The sequence below is a fragment of the Orcinus orca genome, chromosome 11, assembly GCF_937001465.1.
Source record: "Orcinus orca chromosome 11, mOrcOrc1.1, whole genome shotgun sequence".
NCBI classification, from domain to species: Eukaryota; Metazoa; Chordata; class Mammalia; order Artiodactyla; family Delphinidae; genus Orcinus; species Orcinus orca.
In genome coordinates this window covers 87,263,130-87,285,884 of record NC_064569.1, presented here as the reverse complement: position 1 = coordinate 87,285,884, position 22,755 = coordinate 87,263,130, and the positions used below count along the sequence as shown (strand labels likewise).

The 22,755-nt window shown below is 40.9% G+C and overlaps 1 protein-coding gene across 3 annotated transcripts in view; it reads right to left on the bottom strand.

Annotated features, from left to right (window-relative positions):
* Positions 1 to 22,755, bottom strand: part of RFX4 (regulatory factor X4) — a 166,013-nt gene that overhangs the window by 126,376 nt on the left and 16,882 nt on the right. For all 3 annotated transcript variants that reach the window (XM_004269419.3, XM_033427560.2, XM_049694413.1), the window contains exon 2: positions 13,137 to 13,223. In XM_004269419.3, the coding sequence (XP_004269467.1) occupies positions 13,137 to 13,223 (87 nt within the window). The remainder of the gene's footprint in view (positions 1 to 13,136; positions 13,224 to 22,755) is intronic.

Sequence of the window (22,755 nt, the reverse complement as noted above, 5' to 3'; positions counted from 1 at the left end):
ACACTATACGTAAAGAATCCTAAAGATGCCAGCAGAAAACTACTAGAGCTAATCAATGAATTTGGTAAAGTTGCAGGATACAAAATTAAAGCACAGAAATCTCTTGCATTCCTATAAACTAATGATGAAAAATCTGCAAGAGATATTAAGGAAACATTCCCATTTACCATTGCAACAAAAAGAATAAAATACCTAAGAATAAACCTACTGAGGGAGACAAAAGACCTGTATACAGAAAACCATAAGACACTGATGAAAGAAATTGAAGATGATACCAACAGATGGAGAGATATACCATGTTCTTGGATTGGAAGAATCAACATTGTGAAAATGACTATACTACCCACTGCAATCTACAGATTCAGTGCAATCCCTATCAAATTACCAATGGCCTTTTTTACAGAACTACAGCAAAAAATCCTAAAATTTTTATGAAGACACTAAAGACCCTGAATAGCCAAACCAGTCTTGAGGGAAAGAAACAGAGCTGGAGAAATAAGACTCCCTGACTTCACACTATACTACAAAGCTACCATAATCAAGACAGTATGGTACTGACACAAAAACAGAAATACAGATCAATGGAACAGGATAGAAATCACAGAGATAAACCCACACACCTATGGTCAACTAATCTATAAGAAGGAGGCAAGGATATACAATGGAGAAACTACAGTCTCTTCAATAAGTGGTGCTGGAAAAGGTGGACAGAGGCATGTAAAAGAATGAATTTAGAATACTCCCTAACACCATACACAAAAATAAACTTAAAATGGACTAGAGACCTAAATGTAAGCCTGGACACTAAAAAACTCTTAGAGGAAAACATAGGAAGAACACTCTTTGACATAAATCACAGCAAGATCTTTGATCCACCTCCTGTAGTAATGGAAATAAAAACAAAAATAAACAAATGGGACCTAATGAAACTTAAAAGCTTTTGCACAGCAAAGGAAACTACAAACAAGATGAAAAGATAACCCTCAGAATGGGAGAATATATTTGCAAATGAATGAACAGAGAAAGAATTAATCTCCAAAATATATAAACAGCTCATGCAGCTCAATATTAAAAAAACAAACAACCCAATCAAAAAATGGGCAGAGGACCTAAATAGACATTTCTCCAAAGAAGACATACAGATGGCCAAGAAGCACATGAAAAACTGCTCAACATCACTAATTATTAGAGAAATGCAAATCAAAACTACAGTGAGTTATCACCTCACACCAGTTAGAATGGGCATCATCAGGAAATCTATAAACAACAAATGCTGGAGAGGGTGTGGAGAAAAGGGAACCCTCTTACACTGTTGGTGGGATTGTAAATTGATACAGCCACTATGGAAAACAGTATGGAGGTTCCTTAAAAAACTAAGAATAGAATTACCATATGACCCTGCAATCCCACTACTGGGCATATACCCAAAGAAAACCATAATTCAAAAAGTCACATGTACCCCAGTGTTCACTGCAGCACTATTTACAATAGCCAGGTCATGGAAGCAACCTAAATACCCATCAACAGATGAATGGATAAAGAAGATGTGGTACATATATACAATGGAATATTACTCAGCCATAAAAAGGAATGAAATTGGGTCATCTGTAGAGACGTGGATGGATCTAGAGACTGTCATACAGAGTGAAGTAAGTCAGAAAAACAAATATCGTATATTAACGCATGTATGTGGAACCTAGAAAAATGGTACAGATGAACTGGTTTGCAGAGCAGAAACTGAGACACAGATGTAGAGAACAAACGTATGGACACCAAGGGGGGAAGTGGCGGGGGAAGGGGTGGTGTGATGAATTGAGAGATCGGGATTAACATGTATACACTAATATGTATAAAATGGATAACTAATAAGAACCTGCTGTATAAAAAAATAAATAAATAAAAGAAAATTTAAAAAAGAAAAGAAAAAGAAAAAACAAAACAAAAGAACATTTTAAGATCATGGGCTGTATAAAAACAAGAGACAGGCTGGATTTGAAGTGGTGGCAATCCAACCATCGTAATTCTACTCTTTTCTATTATTTTGACACATATTCACTCTCCTATTTTCCCTCTCAGCTACAGATTAGATAAAGTTCTGGACATAAACAAAGTAAAAGAAAAATGTCTACAGAGGGCTTCTGGGAAAGCTGTTTTATTCTTCTTTTTATTTATTTATTTGTTTGTTTGTTTGTTTATTTGGCTGCTCTGCATTCCATGAGGGATCTCAGTTCCCCGACCAGGGATTGAACCCATGCCCCTGCAATGGAAATGCAGTGTCTTAACCACTGGACCACCAGGGAAGTCCCTGTTCTTGTTTTCTGATAAAAGGAAAACACATAAGAGGTAAGCTACCTGGTGCCTTCTCTTGCCCCATCAAGCTGTTTTAAATGTGGACCTGAATCCTGGACCTGAAGCAGGAATCTTGTGACCATGAGGTCACAAGCCAACATGAGGACAAAACGCCAACAACTTTGGAAGACTTAGCAGAAATACATACAGAGCCTGGGTCCCGGATGATGCTGAGCTCTTGAATAAACCTAGGAACTTTCTACCGCTCGTCTTTTGGCTAAATAAGATAGTAAATATTTACACAGTTTAAACCACTGTCAGGTTACTCTCTTTTACAATCCAAAACACTCTTAAAGTACTAAAATTAAGAGAAAAATTAATTTTTGAAACTTCAGCCATATTCTAAGGCCCCCACTATGTGCCAAGACCTGGGGTTACAACAGTGAACCACACAACATTCCCACCCTCATGGGGCTTTCAGTCGAGGTGAAAGATGACAAGGCACAGACAAGTATTAACATACCAATAAGCCACTGAGCGGGAGTGGTGGGCCTTCCTAGCTCTGGCCTTGGTATCCCTATGGACAAGGTATGAAATCCTCAAAAGTCTTTGAAGCATTACCTTCTGAGAGGCAGAACAGTGCAAAGACTAACTGCCTAATGTTCAAAGGCAGACATACAGACCTGGGCTGAAATCCTAGCTCTACCACTTACCAGCCGTGTAACTTTGGGCAAATTACATAACACCTTTGAGCCTCAGTTTTCCTATGTATAAAATGAAGCTCATAAGAATAAGTTACCTCCTAGGACCACTGTGATAATTGAATGAGAGATATTGGAATTAAAGCACTTCTCATTGCTTAACAGATGATAGCCATATATACATATTAACTATAAATATATACATATATACAACTTTGTTTAACAATATATGCTTAGAAGAACAACCAGAAAGAAATACAAAAACATCAAGAGTGGTTACCTCTGGATAGCAGGATAGAGGCAATTATTTTTCTTCCTCATATCTTTTCCTCTATATTTTTCAAATATATACATGCATGACTCATATAGCCAGGGGGTATATTTCTTTAATGTAGTATTTTTGCGTTTTGAAAGCAAAAACAAAATATGGACTGACAGAAGTCAGGTGGCCCACGTTTTAGATCTAGCACTGGCACCAACATGAGCTCCACATCAACCCTAGATTTGTTCCTGAGGATATTTCTAAATTGCTACACTGGAACCTAAGCAAAGAGTGTAGTCTATTGGGCTGATGAGACTGAAGTCAGAGTTTGTAGATGACAGAGTGGCTAAGATATAAGGAGCAACATTCCAGAGAGAAGAGAAGAAGACAGACATGCCTGCATTCAAACTCCCCTCAAGTCTTTAGCCCATTCCTATGCTGCACATGCAGAGAGTGAGAAACCAAAAAAAACAAAGAGAAAACATCAGCTTAGAGGCTAAAGAGCTGGTCATTGATTAGCTAGGGTGTCAGAAGTTGGAGTTCAAGCTGGGTCAAGGTAGAAGGAACTTGGTAAATACCCAGGGCTTTCAGTTGTGGACCCAGAAAAGCTATGACGTAGGAGTAAAGACCACACTCTGGTAGTATGGACAAAATTGAAATAGACTGGACTTAACCAAGGCTTGACAGGATCAAGGAGACTTGCTGGTTCTCTATCTGCCTGCTAGAACAAAATTTAACACTCTGTGGAGGATGTTATTAACATCATTCACCCAAAACCTCTCCAACTTTGCATTCATAATGTCGAGCACTGAATCAAAAACTATAAGGTACATTGAAAAACAAGACCAAAACACTGAAATCCAAGGAAAAAACAGATAATAGAAATAGACCCAGAGATGATTGAGATATTAGAGTTATCAGACAGGGACTTTAAAATAACTATGGCTAATAAGATTAAGGAGATAGAGGAAAGGACAGTCAAACTAGATGAAGTGATGGACAAAACAGACAAAAAATGTAGAATATCAACTGAGATTTGGAAAAAAAAAAAAAGAATCAACTGAGCATCTACCATAAAAGAAAGAATACAATATCTGAAATTAAGATAACTTGGGTAGGGGACTTCCCTGGTGGTCCAGTGGCTAGGACTCCAAGCTCCTAATGCAGGGGGCCCGGGATTGATCTGTGGTCAGGGAACTAGATACCATGTGCCACAATTAAGAGTTCACATGCCACAACTAAAGATCCCTCATGCTGCAACTAAAAGATCCTGCACGCTGCAACTAAAGAAAGATCCCTTATGCCACAACGAAGACCCCGTGTGCCACAACTAAGACCCATTGCAGCCAAATAAATAGATAAATAAATGAATGAATGAATGAATAAATAAATGAAAATAGACCTCAAAACTATATTAAAAAAAGGTAACTTGGATGGGCTTAATAGCAGACTCTAGAAATGACAGAAAATGGGAATTGACAACTGAAAATGATGTCAACAGGAAACACCAAACTGAAGAATGAAGAGAGAAAAATGGACAAACCAGAGCAGAGTGTTAAGAAACATATGGGGTACAGTCAAATGTCTAATATTCATGTAACTGGAATTCAGGAGATAAGGGAGAATGGGGCAGAAAAGATATCTGAAGAGACAATGGTGAACAATTTTACAAATTTCATGAATGACAACCCACAGATGCTAGCAGCTCAGTGAACCCCAAGAAGGAAAAATATAAGAAAATCATATTTATGTACATCACAGTCAAACTGCTGTAAACTAAAGAGAAAGAAAAAAATCTTTTGCCTGAGACAAAAAGATATTGTATTCCAAGGAGTAAAAATAAGTCTGATGGGGCTTCCCTGGTGGCGCAGTGGTTGAGAGTCCGCCTGCTGATGCAGGGGACATGGGTTCGTGCCCCGGTCCAGGAAGATCCCACATGCCGCAGAGCGGCTGGGCCCGTGAGCCATGGCCACTGAGCCTGCGCATCCGGAGCCTGTGCTCCGCAGCGGGAGAGGCCACAACAGTGAGAGGCCCGCGTACCACAAAAATAAAAAATAAAAATAAAAAAATAAGTCTGATGACTAACTTCTAGAAGCCAGAAGACAATGCAATAAAAATTTTAAAGGGTTGAAAGGAAAAAAATCTTACCAGACTAGAATTCTATATCCAGCAAAAACGTCCTTCAAAAATGTAGGTGAAATAATACTGTTTTTCATGATCTACACTACTCTATACTGCACTACCAGAAATAGTAAAGGAGTTTCTTTGGGTTAAAGAAATGATGATCCCAGATGGAAGCATGGACTTGCTGACAAGAATGATGAGCGCTGGAAAGGGCAAATATGTGAATACATATATTCACATAGTAAAATATGTGAATGACTAATATTTAAAACAATAATAATAATAATGTCTTATAGGGCTTATAACATACGTAGATGTAAAATACATTAAAGCAATAGCACAGAGGGTGGGAAGGTGGTAAATGAGGTTAAACTATGAGAGCGTTCGTGCACTGTATTTGAAGTGGGGGAAGGATTAACGTGAGGCAGACGTGAAAGGAAGGGTACATAGTGTAATCCCTGAAAACACTCTAAAAGAATATCTAATTGGAAAGCTAGCAGAGAAAAACATGAAAAATATTTAATTGCATTAATCCTTCCCAAAAAAGGAACAAGGGAGGAATAAGGAAATAAAGTCAGATGGGAGAAATAAAAACTAAATACAGTACCAAGTTTGTTGCTTTAAGCCCAACAATGTAAGTAACTATATTAAATTTAAATGATCTAAATATTCCAATTAAAGGTAAAGATTATTTGACTAGCTTTTAAAAACTATATAAAAATCTTAATATTGAATTCAGAAAGGTTGAAAATTAAAAGACAAATACACCGTAACAACCCCAATAAAAAAGAAAGCTAGGGCTTCCCTGGTGGTGCAGTGGTTGAGAGTCCGCCTGCCGATGCAGGGGACACGGGTTCGTGCCCCGGTCCGGGAAGATCCCACATGCCGTGGAGCGGCTGGGACCGTGAGCCATGGCCGCTGAGCCTGCGCGTCTGGAGCCTGTGCTCCACAGCGGGAGAGGCCACAACAGTGAGAGGCCCACGTACCGCAAAAGAAAAAAAAAAGAAAGAAAGCTGGTGTAGTTATATTAACATCAGACAAAATAGACTTGAAGGCAAAAAGTATTACTAGAAATAAGGAGGGACATCTAATAATGATAAAAAGGATCATTTCAACAAGAGGATACAACAATACTAAATTTCTAAGAAATTAACACTTCAAAACACATAAAGCAGCAATTAACAAAACTGAAGAGATAGATAACCACAATATAACACCTCTTTCAGTACCTTATAGACAACAACAAAATCCATAAGGATATGGCACATCTGAATAACATGATTAACCAACCTGACCTAATTGATAGTTACAGAACATTCCATCCAAAAACAGCAGAATACACATTCTTTACAAGCATACATGAGCATTTGCCCAATAGACCATATGTTTGGACAAAAAAACAAGTCTCACTAATTTTAAATATTGAAGTCATACAGAATATGTTCTCTGACCACAGTGGATTATAATATAAATTAGTAACAGAAAGGCAACTAGGAAATCCCCAACTTTTTAGAAGTTAAGCAATAGATTTCTAAATGAATCATAGGTAAAATAAGAAATCACAATAGGAATTAGAAAATAAGTTTGTATGGTAATGAAAGTATGACACCAGAAGAATTATGTGAAACAGTTAAGTAGTACTTAGAGGAAATTTTATAACTTTAAATGCCTATCTTAGAAAAGGTTGAAAATCAATGATCTAGGTGTCTATCTCACAATAGAAAAAGATAAAAAATTAAACTCAAAGAAAGCATAAGGAAGGAAAAACTAGAGAAAAGAGCAAAAGTAAATGAAATTTTTAAAAGATGTAAATTGAGGAAAAAAAAAAAGCCAAAAGTTGGATACCTGAAAAGACTAATACAATTGATAAACTCTGGCAAAACTGATCAAGAAAAATAGAGAAAACATATCAGAAATGAAAGGAGGACATTATTGTAGATGCTAAAAGCACGACAAAAAGTAATAAAAGGAACGTTTAAACAATATCATGTAAATAAATTTGAAAATTTAGATGAAATGAATTCCTTAAAAATAACAATTTGCTTAAAGTAACAAAACAAGAAATAGAAAAATATGAATAATTCTATTGCTATTTTAAAAACTGAATCCATCATTAAAAACTTTCCCTCAAGGAAAACTCCAAACCCAGATGACTTCAGTGTTAAGTTTTTCCTAATATTTAAGAAATAAATGAAGCCAATCTTACACAAACTTTTCAAAAGAACAGAAAAAAAAAGAAAGTTTCCACATCTTTTTATAAGGACTGTATAATCTTGATGCCAAAACCTGACGAGGATAAAAGGAAAATCATTGGTCAATAAATCTAATAAAGAGATGTCAAAATTCTTAACAAAATAGTTGTCAATCTAACCTAGAAAAATACAAAAAATCAAACTTTTGACCAAGTGCAGTGTCTTCTAGGAATGCAAGATTGGTTTAACTTCAAAAATTTAATCAATGTAATTCACAACATTAACAGAATAAAGGAGAAAAACATGATCAGCTCATACGTTCAGCTCAGTAAACCATCTGATAAAGTTCAACACCCATTTAAGAAAAGTCTCTCAGCAAACCAGGGATTCAATAATGATACCTACAAGAAGTTCATAACAACCATCATGCTTAGTGGTGAAACATTAAATGTTTTCCCCTAGGTAAGGAACAAGGCAAGAATGTCTGCTATCACCACTTCAACTCAACGTTGCAGTAGAGGTCCCAACAGGTGCACTAAGGCACAGAAAAGAAATAAAAATATAAAGACTATAAAAGAAAATGCAAAACTATCATTATCCGGTGACATGATTATGTTCATAGTAAACTCATAAATAATAGGCAAATTTAGCAAAGTGCCTGGTTACAGTCATTATCTAAAAAATAAATTGTATTTTCATATACTAGCAACTGACAATTAGAAAGCATTTAAAAATAATACTACTTACAATAGTACTGAAAAATATCAATTACCTAGGAATAAATCTAATGAAAGATGTGCAAAATCTCTACACTGAAATCTGCAAAATACTGTTGAGAGAAACTAAAGGCCATCTAATACATGGAGGTTTAAAGCACATACACAGATTAGAAATCTGATGTCGGCAAGATGTTATTCTTCTGAAATTAACTGTGGATACAATGTAATCCCAATCAAAATCCTAGCAGATTTTTTTTGTGCATGTGAAAATAGATAAGCTGATTCTAAAATCTATATAGAAATATTAAGAACTTAACCAAAACCATCTTGAAAAAGAGGTCTTATGCCACCATGTATTACAATGTACCATAAAAGGTACAGTAATAAAGATTATTGTACTGGCTCTAAAACAATCAGACCAATGATTCAGAATAAAGATCAAGACATAGATCCACATGTATATGATCTCCTGATTTATGACCAGTGGGTAAAGGGCATTCTTTTCAGAAAAAACGGTGCTCTATCAGTCAAAATTAAAAATAAAAAAAAGAATTTTGACTCCTCCCTCACACCATTTACAAAAGTTCCAGATGTCTGTTGATAGAAAAGTAAAAAGTAAAATAATAAAAATTCTAGATAATAAAATGAAGAAAACCTTCATGACCTTAGGTAGGCAACATTTTCTGAATATGACACAAAAGCACTAACTATAAAAGAAAAACACTGATAACTGGGTTTTATTAGAAGAACTTCTGTTCATCAAAAGATACCACTAAAAGAATGAAAAGGCAGGCCACAAACTTCAATACTTTTATCTAACAAATATCTCCTATTCAAAATATAAAAACAACTCTTACAAATCATTAAGGGAAAGACAAATAGCACAATCAAAAAACAACAACCAACAACAACAACAAAACCTGACAAGTAAAATCCTGAACAGGTAGTTCACAAAAGAGGATGTCCACAAGAATATTCAGAGCACCAATCCTCCTCAAACTCAAAAGATGGAAGAGGAGTGAACACTTCCAAACTCATTCTACAAGCCCAGCATTACCCTGATACCAAAACCAGATGAAGACACTATAAGAAAACTACAGATCAATATCCTTTATGTACAGTGATGCAAAAATCCCCAAGAAAATGCTAGTTAACATAATTCAACAGTGTATTAAAAGGATTATACACTATGACCAAGTGGGATTATTACTTGAATGCTAGGATAGTTCAACATACAAAAAGCAATCCATATAATAAACCACATTTACAGAACAACCACATGATCATCTCAATTGATGCAGAAATAGCATTTGATAAAATTCAAAATCTTTTCATGATAAAAATACTCAACGAAATAGGCAGAGAAGAAAACTATTTTAACAGAGTAAAGCCTATATGAAAAACCCACAGCAAATGTCATACTCGGTGGAAAGACTACAAGCTTTTCCTCTAAGATGAGGAACACTTTTGCCACTTCTATTCAACATACTGCCAGAAGAAGAACACACACACACAAACACACACACACACTGCTAGAACTAATAATGAATTGAGCAAAGTTGCAAGATACAGAATCAACATACAAAGGCTGCTGCATTTTTCTGCACTACCAATGAACAATCCAAAAAGGAAATTAAGAAAACAACTCTAAGGACTTCCCTCGTGGTCCAGTGGTAAAGAATCCGCCTTCCAATGCAGGGGACACAGGTTCGATCCCTGGTCGGGGAACTAAGATCCCACATGCCGGGGGACAACAAAGCCCGAGTGCCACAACTATTGAGCTCGCGCGCCTCAACTAGAGAGCCCATGTGCCACAAACTACAGAGCCTACATGCTCTGGAGCCCATGCCACAACTAGAGAAGAGAAAACCCGCACTCCACAAGTAGAGAGAAGCCTGCGCACTGCAACAAAGAGCCTGCGTGCCACAACAAAGACCCGACACAGCCAAATAAATAAATATTTAAAAAAAGAAAGAAAACAATTCTATTTACAATAGCACCAAAAGGAATAAAATACTTAGAAATAAACTTAACCAAGGAAGCAAAAGGCTTGTACACTGAAACTATAAAACATTGCTGAAAGAATTAAAGAAAACATCAGTAAATGTGAAGACATCCTGTGTTTATGGACTGGAAGACTTAATATTGTTAAGATGTCAATACTATCCAAAGAGATCTATAGATTCGATGCAATCCCTATAAAAATCCTAACAACACTTTTTTGCAGAAATAGAAAAATCCATCCTAAAATTCATATGGAATCTCAAGGGACTCCGAATAGCCAAAACAATCTTGAAAAAGAACAACATTAAAGATCTCACATTTCCTGATTTCAAAACTCAGTACAAAGCTACAGTAATTAAAACAGTGTGGTACTGGCATAGAGACAGACGTATAGACCAATGAACAGAATAGAGATTCCAGATATATACACGGTCAAATGACTTTTGACAAGGGTGTCAACATTCAATGGGGAAAGCACAGTCTTTTCAACAAACGGTGTTGGGAAAAATGGATATCCAGAAACAAAAGAATGAATGTGAATCCTTACCTTACACCATGTATAAAAATTAACTCAAAATGGATCAAAGAACTAAACATAACAGCTAAAACTATAAAACTTTTGGAAAAAAACATAGAGGAAAACCTTCATGACATTGGATTTGTCAATGATTTCTTGGATATGACACCAAAGCACAAAACATAAGAGCTAAAACTATAAAACTTTTGAAAAAAAACATAGAGGAAAACCTTCATGACATTGGATTTGTCAATGATTTCTTGGATATGACACCAAAGCACAGGCAACAAAAGAAAAAATAAATAAATTAGACTACATCAAAATTGAAAACTTCTGTGCATCAAAGAACACAATCAACAGAGTAAAAGGCAACCCACAGAATGAGAAAAAAATATATGCACAACATATATCTGATAAGGGGTTAATATGCAAAATACATAAAGAACTACAATTTACCAAGAAAAAAGTAAACAATCTGATTTAAAAGCAGTCAAAAGACTTGAATAGACATTTCTAAAAAGAATATATACAAATAATCAATAAGCACATGAAAAGATGTTCAACATCACTAATCATTAGGGAAATACCTACAATTCAACAACAACAAAAATAAACAATCTGATTAACAAACGGTCAAAAGACTTGAATAGGCATTTCTCCAAAGTGTATATACAAATGGTCAATAAGCACATGAAAAGATGCTCAACATCACTAATCATTAGGGAAATACAAATCAAAACCACAATTAGATACTACTTTATACACTGGAATGACTATTACAAAAAAAACCCAGAAAAACAGAAAATAACAAGTATTGGCAAGGATGTCGAGAAACTGGAACTCTAGCACATTGCTGGTGAGAATGTAAAATGGTGCAGCCACCATGAAAATATGGCAGTTCCTCAAAATATTAAACATTGAATTACCACATGATCCAGCAATTCCATGTCTGGTTATATATCCAAAAGAACTGAAAGCAGAAATCGACCAGATATTTGTATACCCATGTTTATAGCAGCATTATTCACAATAGCCAAAAGGTAGAAACAGCCCAAATGTCCATCAGTGGATGAACAGATAAACAAAATGTGGTATATACATACAAGCGTGTGTCATTCAACCTTAAAAAGGAAGGAAATTCTGATACATGCTACAACATGGATGAACCCTGAAGACATTAAGCTAAATAAAATTAGCCAGTCACAAAAGGACAAATATTATGTGATTCCACTTATATGAGATTCTTACAGTAGTCAAATTCATAGAGGCAGAAAGTAGAAGAGTAGTTGCTAGGGACTAGGGGGAAAGGGGAATGGAGAGTTATTGTTTAATGGGTACAGAATTTTAGTTTGGGAGATGTAAAATGTTCTGGAGGTGGATGGTGGTGATGGTTGCAAAACAAGGGGAATGTACTGAATGCCACTGAACTATATACTTAACATGGTTAAAATGATACATTTTATGTTAGGTATATTCCACCACAATAAAATACACTTAAAAAAGAATGTTCAGAGATGCTTAAGAAACAGTCAAAAACTCGAAACAATTTAAATATCCATCAACGTTTATACTGATATGTATACTGTGATATATGCATACCGTGGAGTACTATACAGCAATGAAAAAGAAAAACTACTGTGACATACAACAGTATGGCTAAATCTTCCACGAAGATTCCCTGAATCTTCGAGAAAATTGAACTAAGGAGATGCCCTTTACCAACCAAGAGAAACACTCTGTCCCTGCTGGAAATGACTTTTATAATAAGCTGCCCCCTTTTTGCAGTGCTTTAGGAGCAATTACAAGTCCCAAGTAGTCTTCTGCTCTTAATATAAGGCACCCACAGCCCCAGTCTGACATAACACAGGGAAAGGTGTAAACAGAGCAGTTTGTATCTTTCCATTAATACCAATTCTCTAGATCAAGATCCAGGAGAAATTGTTACTTTCAAACACCAAGGACATTTGTGACTCTAAAATAACAGTTCCATGACATGCTTTAAACCCACATCTACGTGGAATGGCCTTTCCCATTCAAGGTCCACATTTTCCCACTGGAGCATCACTGAGATGGGGTCTTTAGGGACTCAGACAATAAAAATGTGTAAACGGCAAGTTTTTGCCGTGGCCTCAGTTTCCACGTTCACCTGACTGCATTGCACTCCTTACTGCAGGATATTACAGGGAGGGCCTGGGGTATTTCATAAATGGCTGGAGAGCCTCTTGTTTCAGGTAACTTGCCCCAGTCTAGCATTCTAGAAGCACCATTCCTCATCAGGACACAGTCCGCATCCAGGACACCATGGAAGAATGAGTTTCAAGCACTTACTTTCATCATTAGAAACATTCCCCAGAGATGTGTGGCTAGAATAACGTTTGTTTTCACTTTCATTGAGACATCTTTCAATCCAGCTCTCTAAAAATGAAAAGAAAGAAAATCATGTTGTTGGTGTCTGTGAAGAGAAGAGAACATCATCAATGCGCTAGATTTAAATGCCCATCAACTTTCATCTGAGATCTGCCCAGACTGGCGTTGGATTTGACAGGAAGCCCCGCGTGCACCATTGCTGATGAGACTTGGCTGAGTAGTTTGGAGGCAAAATGGTAATTTGAAGCCCCACTTGAGTATTTCTTGGTCAAATTCTACTAATTCTGGAGTATTCATAGTACCAACTGAGGATTATGTTTTTTCAAAAGAAGATACATTCCTGAGAACTAGTTTGTAAAACAAAATTTGGTCAACTGAATCACTAGTGGTGGTTTGGAGACTTGTAAACTAGCAGCAGAACCCTTTCTTCAAAAGAAAACAAAAAAGAAAAGCAGATACAACCCTGAGGGCCCCGGTTGAAGAAGCGGAGGGCAGGGAACCTTGCAGCTTCCCACCCTTTGCCAGCGACCCCTGAAGGGGCTCTTCCAAGCATAGACTGAAGGTCACTGCAGGAGGAGGCATCAAAAGCTCTGTAATAGTTATCCATTACTTTTGAAATCCAGAAGACCATGGATTTTTTAAAATCCAGTTCCAAAGGCTACAAATGTACTTTCCACAATGTAGCATAATGCTTATTCTATCATCTAGACCAGGGGTCCCCAACCCCTGGGCCGAAGGACCAGTACCGGTCCATGGCCTGTTAGGAACCGGGCTGCACAGCAGGAGGTGAGAGGCGGGCAAGCGAGCGACGCTTCATCTGTATTTACAGCTGCTCCCCGTCACTCACATTACGGCCTGAGCTCTGCCTCCTGTCAGCATTATGGTGAGTTGTATAATTATTTCATTATATATTACAATGTAATAATAATAGAAATAAAGTGCACAGTAAATGTAATGCGCTTGAATCATCCCGAAACCAGCCCTTACCCCCCCGCCACCCCCATCAGTGGAAAAACTGTCTTCCACGAAACCGGTCCCTGGTGCCGAAAAGGCTGGGGATCACTGATCTAGACCACCCACTATTCATTCATTTATTCCACAGCATCAGCTAAGTACATCATTTCTGCTATAATGCTTGTTTTGAAAACACCAATGCGTTCAATGCAAGTGATACATTAGGGAACAATTTGTGCCTAGCACAAACTTTCTGTTTGCTTATGCTTGATTTCTTCCTTAAAAAACATCAAACGAATGCAGAAAAACTGCACATAGCTGAACTGAGCCCTGTAGGAATATGCAAAAATGCACACGTGTTCACACCTCAAACATCTACCAGCTACTTGAGTTTACAGTGTGGGTTGTGAGCCACACCTGCCCAGATAACCCACGTTCTAACATTTCACAATAACACACAAGCTGCAGCCCTTCTGAAGTCCACTTCCAAAAGCAAACTTCAGGGCTTCCCTAGTGGCAGAATGGTTAAGAATCCGCCTGCTAATGCAGGGGACACGGGTTCGAGCCTTGGTCCGGGAAGATCCCACGTGCTGCGGAGCAACTAAGCCCGTGCACCACAACTACTGAGCCTGCGCTCTAGAGCCCACAAGCCACAACTACTGAGCCTGAGCTCTGGAGCCCACGAGCCACAACTACTGAAGCCCACGCACCTAGAGCCCATGCTCCGCAACAAGAGAAGCCACCACAGTGAGAAGCCCGTGCACTGCAACGAAGTGTAGCTCCCGCTCGCTGCAACTAGAGAAAGCCCGCGTGCAGCAACAAAGACCCAACACAGCCAAAAATAAATAAATTAAATAAATTTTAAAAAACGTATTATAAAAAAAACTATTAAGGATTCGTAGCGCTTCAAAAGCAACTTCAAGTCCAAGGTGAAGTGTCATATTTATTGTATTTATGCGCCTCTTAACCATTTAACATGTGTAAAACTGTGCTATCCTTTCTATTAGGTTCCTATCTTTTTTCCCATGCGTCACTGACAAAGTTTTTGAGTGTTGTGCCCCTAGCTTATTATTCCAGTGATCTCTGTACTTTTTATTGCGCAATTTTGTAGAATGATGGTGATTTGGGGGAATGCATATGTGGTATTATAGCAGAACTGACTATACCTATGGATGTGTGCTTTGAACAGTGCTGTCTCCCCCTGCCTTCTTTATAATATGGGAGCTAGCATCTACTGAACCCCTATTTTAACACGCCAGGCCCTTTACATATGTTATCTCATTGAATTTGGACAATTCTCTGAAGTAAGGATTTTCATCTCCAGTTTCCCTAGAGAGCAACTGAAGCTTCATCGAGTAATGTGACGCCTCGTAATTCAAAGAGCCAAGGAAAAGATCATTACTTTTCCTTGGCTCTTAGTAACATATTGTAAAAGGAAGCCATGCTAACGCTGGCGAGTAAGCTGTGTAGTGAGGGGAAAGCAAACGTCAACAGCAAGGAGAAATGTTAGGGTTTTGGTTTGTATTTTATGTCCCAACAAACTGCTCTTTTAAAAGCTGCTTCCAAAATTGTAAATAAGTAGGAGAGAAATATCAGGGGAGGAACAGGAGCCAGATTGTTAAAGAGTATATGGAAATCTGGTATTTCTAAGGAAACACTGAGCTGCAGAGAGATTCAAAACATTAAAACGCTACCCCCTTCCAGATTTCAAATGCACAACATAGAAACAAATGGCCTGTAATGTTTTCAAAGCTGTGATGGCACAGGATGGGTGTTTCTCATCACATCTTATGCAAAACCACATCTGGATACAAATCTCCGGGATTCTTTTCAGAACTCTCTAGAATGTCTCTACTCAGATCTTCTAACCCTTTCAAGTCCTGGCACATTTTCCCTGGCAACAGCCATGGCTGATTTTGGATGGCGTCCCCTGAAATCTGCGGTGCCTCCCTCCACCAAAGCACACCACCGAAAGCAATGTCTATTGTTCTGGGCCAGTCCCTGGTCTTCCCAGCTAGGTATGCACACGTTCGCACTCTCACGTGCATGTAGGCACACAACATTCACACATACACCACCACCCTCTTTCATCAGAAACAGGGAACTAGGGCAACACTCTCCCTCTCACCCATCTGCCAGTGCCAAGATCAGGCCTGTCATCGCTGGAGTCCTGGAAGGGCCTACTGTTGCAGGTGAGAATTCCTTCCCAGCGATTGGTGGGGCACACGCTCTGAAGAACTCATGGCAACATTCCAGAGAAGAGCTGGCTCTGAGCACCATGTAGGCCAAGAGAGGCAACACCCACCCACGAGAGTTCAAGTCAAAGAATTTTGCTGATGGCTGCACCTCTCCCCACACTGCCCAGTCTCAACCCTGGAGAAAGGTGAAAGCAAGGTTACAGAAGGGCAAGAGGGTAGAGAGAAGAAATCTCACCAAGTACTCCCTTCCCCCACCCACTGCCCCCACATAGGGCTCTCTGACTCCTGGCTTATGCCTGTAGCCACTCTGCTACCCAGCTCTGCTCCCAGGAGCAACACAGAGTAAGTTTGGTCTCTGTTGCAGACGGCAGATATAGGGAGAAGCCACCATGTCTCCATTTTTCTTTCTTTTTCCTTTTTATTTATTTATTTATTTTTAATTTATTTATTTTTGGCTGCGTTGGGTCTTTGTTGCTGTGCGCAGGCTTTTCTCTAGTTGCGGCGAGCGGGAGCTACTCTTTGTTGCGGTGCGCAGGCGGTGGCTTCTCTTGTGGCGGAGCACCGGCTCTAGGCGCGCGGGCTTCAGTAGTTGTGGCACAAGGGCTCAGTAGGTGTGGCTCACGGGCTCTAGAGCGCAGGCTCAGTAGTTGTGGCTCACAGGCTTAGCTGCTCCGCGGCATGTGGGATCTTCCTGGACCAGGGCTCAAACCCGTGTCCCCTGAACTACCAGGCGGATTCTTAACCACTGTGCAACCAGGGAAGCCCTTGATGTGGACCATTTTTAAAGTCTTTACTGAATTTGTCACAACACTGCTTCTGCTCTATGTTTTGGTCCCTTGGCCCCGAGGCATGTGAGATCCTAGCTCCCCGACCAGGGATCGAACCCACAACCCCTGCACCGGATGGCGAAGTCCCAACCACTGGACTGCCAGGGAAGTCCCTGTCTCCATTTTTCTAGTCAAAGTACTCCATTTGTTTCAGCTCTTTCTTGGGAGAAATTGTTCCCACTTCTTTGCCATCCTGTTCATCTATTTCTGGCTGTCTTCTATGTCTGTTTGAACATGTGGCACTCAGGATGAGCTCTGAGGGTTCAGATGGGGTCTGAGCAGTGCCAAATACAGCAGAACCATCACATCTATTGCTCTGGACATGGGGGTTTCCAGTGCATTCAAAGGTCTTGCATTCCAGACTGCATGGATGCAACACTCTGAAATATCTCTACAGGCCATGGGCCTTGGAGCCCTTTGACGTTTGTCTTCTTCCCTAGGGGGACCCTCAACAGTGGCATCTGAAACTCGTGTCCCATAAGTTAGGTTGCTCCACAGGATTGGAAGGCCTCTATTTGGGTCACCTGAAGTAAACTTTATATACTTTAAAACTACTAATAATGGATTTTTGTCTTGCAAAGATCAAGAATTACTCAACCAGAATGACAGGTATACTGAATTTTTAATAAAGCACTGTGTTCATCTATCTTACTCATTACATACATTAAGTGACTTAATAAAGCCCACCATATACTGAGCACTTATAAGCATTATGCAAATGCATTCCATACACCATCATACTTAATCCTCATAACAGCCCTATAAGGTAGGTTCTTTTACTATGCACATTTTAGAGATGAGAAAACTAAGGCTCAGAAAGATTAGGTGACTTGTCCAAAGTCACCCAGCTAGTAAGAGGTAGGGTTAGGACAAGCATTCAGTCTCGGGTCATAACCACAACGCTGCCTCCAAGTGCACCCTGAGCTCTCCTTATCCTGTGTCCCACATGATCTCCAAAACATGGTGCCAATACTGCAGCACTGATCACAGTCTGTCTTGCATTACAATTTTTGCTAAAACTCAACTTACATATTACAATTTTTGCTAAATTCACTTACATATTTCTTTGCAAGGCTTCATTATACATAACAGGCTCTTCAGTTCAGAACATAAACATCTTAAGAATGCTGTCCATTTTATTCTATTTCTTTTGACTCTCCACTAGTGCCTGGTATGAAGTTTCTCCTATAGTCTGGCCTCAATGGACGTTACTTTATTGACACGCATGACATCAAAGAATGCACAGCATGTAAGGAGGTACATTCACGTATCTACAGAATTTCCTAATCATTTTCTTTTTTACCACCTAAGGCATGAAAAAGGACAACACATCGAAGGCAATTTTCCAAATAAAGGAAAATTGAACAAAAATTTATTTTGTACTGTCTAGATGCAAGAAGCTGTAGTAAAGTGAGTCTGATACAAACATACGTAAGACTGGTTTCTGCCCTCTAGTTGCCGTCAAGAAAGCAAGGCAGGTGCTACTCCGTCAGCTCATGAGTGCAGGCACCCTGTCATCTTTGTTCATCTGTCCCCAGTGTCTGGCACTGTGCCTAGCCCCACAGATATTGTGCAGTAAAGACATGTTTGTTGAATGTATTACTTTCTTCAAAAAACAACAGTAAGTTCCTACTGTGTGCCAGATACTACGCAAGTTTTCACACATGCAGTCTGAATTAAACCTCAGAACAATATAATGTGGTATGTCTTAATATCTCTATTTACTGATATGAAAACTGAGGCTTGAAGCAAAAGTTCTAATACTGTGATCAGTGTGGCAGTATTGGCGCTGTGCTCTGGAACACGGGAGAAAGAGAGCTCAGTTCACACTTGGATAACTTCCTGCTCCCAACTGCCTCATTCTTTTTTTTTTTTTTTTGCGGTACGCGGGCCTCTCACTGTTGTGGCCTCTCCCACTGTGGAGCACAGGCTCCGGACGCGCAGGCTCAGCGGCCATGGCTCACGGGCCCAGCTGCCCCGCGGCATGTGGGATCTTCCCGGACCGGGGCACGAACCCATGTCCCCTGCATCGTTAGGCGGACTCCCAACCACTGCGCCACCAGGGAAGCCCCCCAACTGCCTCATTCTTGATCCATAAAAACCATCTGACCTTTTAGTAAGGGCCAAGCTTGCTCTAAGTGCCCAACAGGATTTACTGACGGCTGTGAGCATAGGCTCCTGGGCTGCGAGGCATCCCTCATCTGATTCATCTGGGATCATGGGCAGGAAGGAGGATGCAGATAATGCCTTATAGATTTTCATCTTATAAGGAGTTTAACCCACATTCCTTAGAGGCAAATCTTCACTCCTCCCCACTTCGTATCGGAGATTTGGAAACCCCAATCTGAAGTGACTTTCTCAAGTTCATAGAATGAGCCATAAATGGTTGTTGGGTTTCCTAGGAGACTTGGTTCCCTTTCCAGCAGCAAAAACAACCAGGAAGTAGCTGTATCGGAGGCATGGCATATCCAAGGCAGTCCAAGACTCAGAGCAGTGCTTCATGAACATATATTGGCCTGGCAGGAGGAGACAACTTAGTTGTCAAAAGGCAGGTAATCCTTGAAGTTTACAGAGCACACTGACACGGAGAACCTGATCTGAGCTTCACAGTCTACCTCATGAGACAGAAATGTACACCACTTTACAGATAAGGATACTGAACATGGCAGTGGCTTGTTGGCAGTGGTGTGGCCAAGGTCACCCAGTTCAAAGGTGCTAAAGTCAGAATTCAAACCCAGATCTTCAGTCTCCAAAGCCTATGCTTATTCTTCCTGCTGCATCCTACTGGGCACAGGCTAGTTGTTCTCTCTCATCCCTCTATCCATTCATTTTGCAAATATATAGTTATCAAGTGTCTTCAGTGCAAAGTTCTAACAGAAGAGATGGACAAAAGCTATTTAACAGGAAGCCAATATAGTACAGCAGGATATCTCTGAGGGACCAGGGTCTCAGGACCTGAAAGTATCTTGGTTGCTCATGTATTCTTTTTTTATTATTGATTTCACCCACTCTTAAAACTGTAAGTTCTAACAACCTTGAGTATCTTGTTCAGCACCTAGTTCCCAAGAGCCTGGAGCAGTGTTGGGCACAGAGCTGGCGGTGATGGCTGTGATGAAGTGAAGCAGAATGAAGGAACAGGGAATGGTGGACGGGGGATCCTACCCAGGAAGGCCTCTGGGAAGAAACAGCATTTGAGCAGAGACCGAGGGTGGTGAGGGAGCAAAAAAGCCCTTCAAAAGTTCTGACAGCGGGGACCACAAAAGCAAAGGCTCTGAGGTGGGGTCATGTGTGACCTATTTAAGGAACTGGAAGAAGGCCCGGGGGCTGATGTGGAGTGGCCATGGGGTAGACAGTACAAGATGAAAGAGAAGACAGACACAGGCCAGGAAGAATGTGGGGCCTGGGGTTAGGACAACTGGATTTCAAATCCCAGACCTGCAACTCACTAGCTATGTAACACTGAGATGGTTCTGGAACCTTCCTGAAGCCCTGCCTCCCAGGTTTCTCCAAAGATTAACTGAAATGATACGGGTGAGGCACTTAGCATGCTTGGCTTTGTGGGAAGATGAGGAAAGCATGGTCTCTCTCCAGCAGGTGCTCACAGCCATGATGGGGACAGACGGCAATGGTGACATTTAGCATTTATTGAGTGTCCTCTCCATGCTGGTCACTCTGCTTCACCTCTGCTCACCTCCAGCAGCTCTGAAACAGAGACCTGAACAACTCTGATCTGTGAAGAGGAAAGTCTCAGAGAAGGTAGGTGATGTCACCACCACAGGTCTGTCTGACCCCAAAGCCGTTTGCTGTCACCACGGCACCCTGCCTTGCTAAGCCAGCAAGTAACCAGGAGTACGTCTAGATTACAGTAAGGTGCTTCCAGCTCGGCCTGGCTGCTTCACAGAGGGTGGGGGGGAGGCATTTCAGCTGGTCCTTAAAGGAGTCGGCATCTGCCAGACCAAGGAGGAAAGAAGGGCATTCTGGGGAAGAGGGCCACCGTCGCAGACAAAGGCACAAAATGGGTTCTGAGAAAGGTGAAGAGCCCACTGACCCGTGACCCAAAGAGTGGTGGGAGACAAGTGGGAGAGTCCATTAGGAGCAGATTGCAAAGGCCTCACCCACCAGGCCAAGAAGCCTGCAGGCAGCTGGGAGCCAGCCATGATTTTTAAGCAGTGGGGGAGTAACACGATGAGCTTTGTTTCTGAGGAACTGGATGAGAACAGGGAGTTCTGACTTACGCAATACCTGAAGAAAACGCCGCCTGACTTACAAAGTGTCACTGGGTTTTAATAGAAGGCGTTATTCATCCTCTTTACATCAACAGTCTTTTGGGGCGCTGTGCTGAGGCCTATTTTAGGAACCTGCAGCTTTAGAAATGCTACATGAAAGAGCTGACATGCCACACTCGCAGCTACCAAGGGAGGACGGGGCCCCAGGTCCCTCCGGAGGTGCCGGAGCACACCCCGGTGTCCCCTCCCCCAGGCCCTGGTCATTATAAGGAGAACCACGCCACTGGGGCCTGCTCCCGTCCCCCCATGCACCAGGATGCTGCTTCTCCTCTCTCCCCGGGACTCCCCGTGGTGGTGACACACAGGATGCTGTGGAAAGTGGGCCCAGGAGGCGGGCAGCTGTGGCCTCTCCAGGAGGTACCTCAGGTCAGTGGGTTGCCATGGCGACACCACAGGCCCCGCCCTAGGGGCTGCTGGGTTCCAGGAAGGGGTCCCTGCCCTGCCTCCAAGGGGCAGCCCTACGCTGCCGCTGCTTTTATTCCTTCCCTCGCCCACCAAACCGTGATTTAGTGCCAACTGTTTGCCAGGCTCTGAGGATCTAGTGATGAACATGGCAGGCAAGGTCCCTGCTCTCAGGGAGCTTATATTCTGTGGTGGAGACAGACAAAAACAAATAAGCAAGATGACTTAGAGCATGATGAGTGTTCCAAAGAAACGAAGCCCTGGAATGGGATAGAGATTGGGGCGCTGTTTTAGGTGGCAGGGACACTGAGGGCCTCTCGGAGGAGGTGATGTTGAGGCAACTGCAAAGGCCCAAGGTGGGAGTGGGCTTGGAGGGTGTGAGGAAGAGCCAGGAAACCAGTATGGTGGAGGAGAGGAAGGAAGGGGGAGGGCAGTGCGAACTGAGGTCAGAAAGTTAGGAAGGGCCCGAAGTTTGCTGGCTGGAGTAAGAACTTCACATCTATTCCAAGTGTGCCAAGACGCGATTGGAAGGCTTTAACCAGGTGACATGAACTGCACTGGGTCAGAAAGGGCAGCCTGTGAGGGGACTTACATTCATTCATCCCACTGTCCGTTTATCAACTATTTATGTGGTAGCGTGTTGCAGGCACTGAGCTACACAGTAGGGACATAGCAGGGAACAAGACAGTTTCTGTCTTCATGGAAGGTCAGAGTTTAGTGCAGAAGTCAGCTGTTCAATAATCACACAAATAGAGACATAATTACCAAGAAAGCCAGGGGAGAGGAAAAAAAAGAAAGGTCTGACCTAATCTGTGAGAGTCAAGGAAGCTTCTCAGAGGAGGCAGCATTAAACTGACAGCTAAAGAGTAAGAAGACATGTGCTACTACCCCAGGGAAAAGAGGGAGGAGTGTT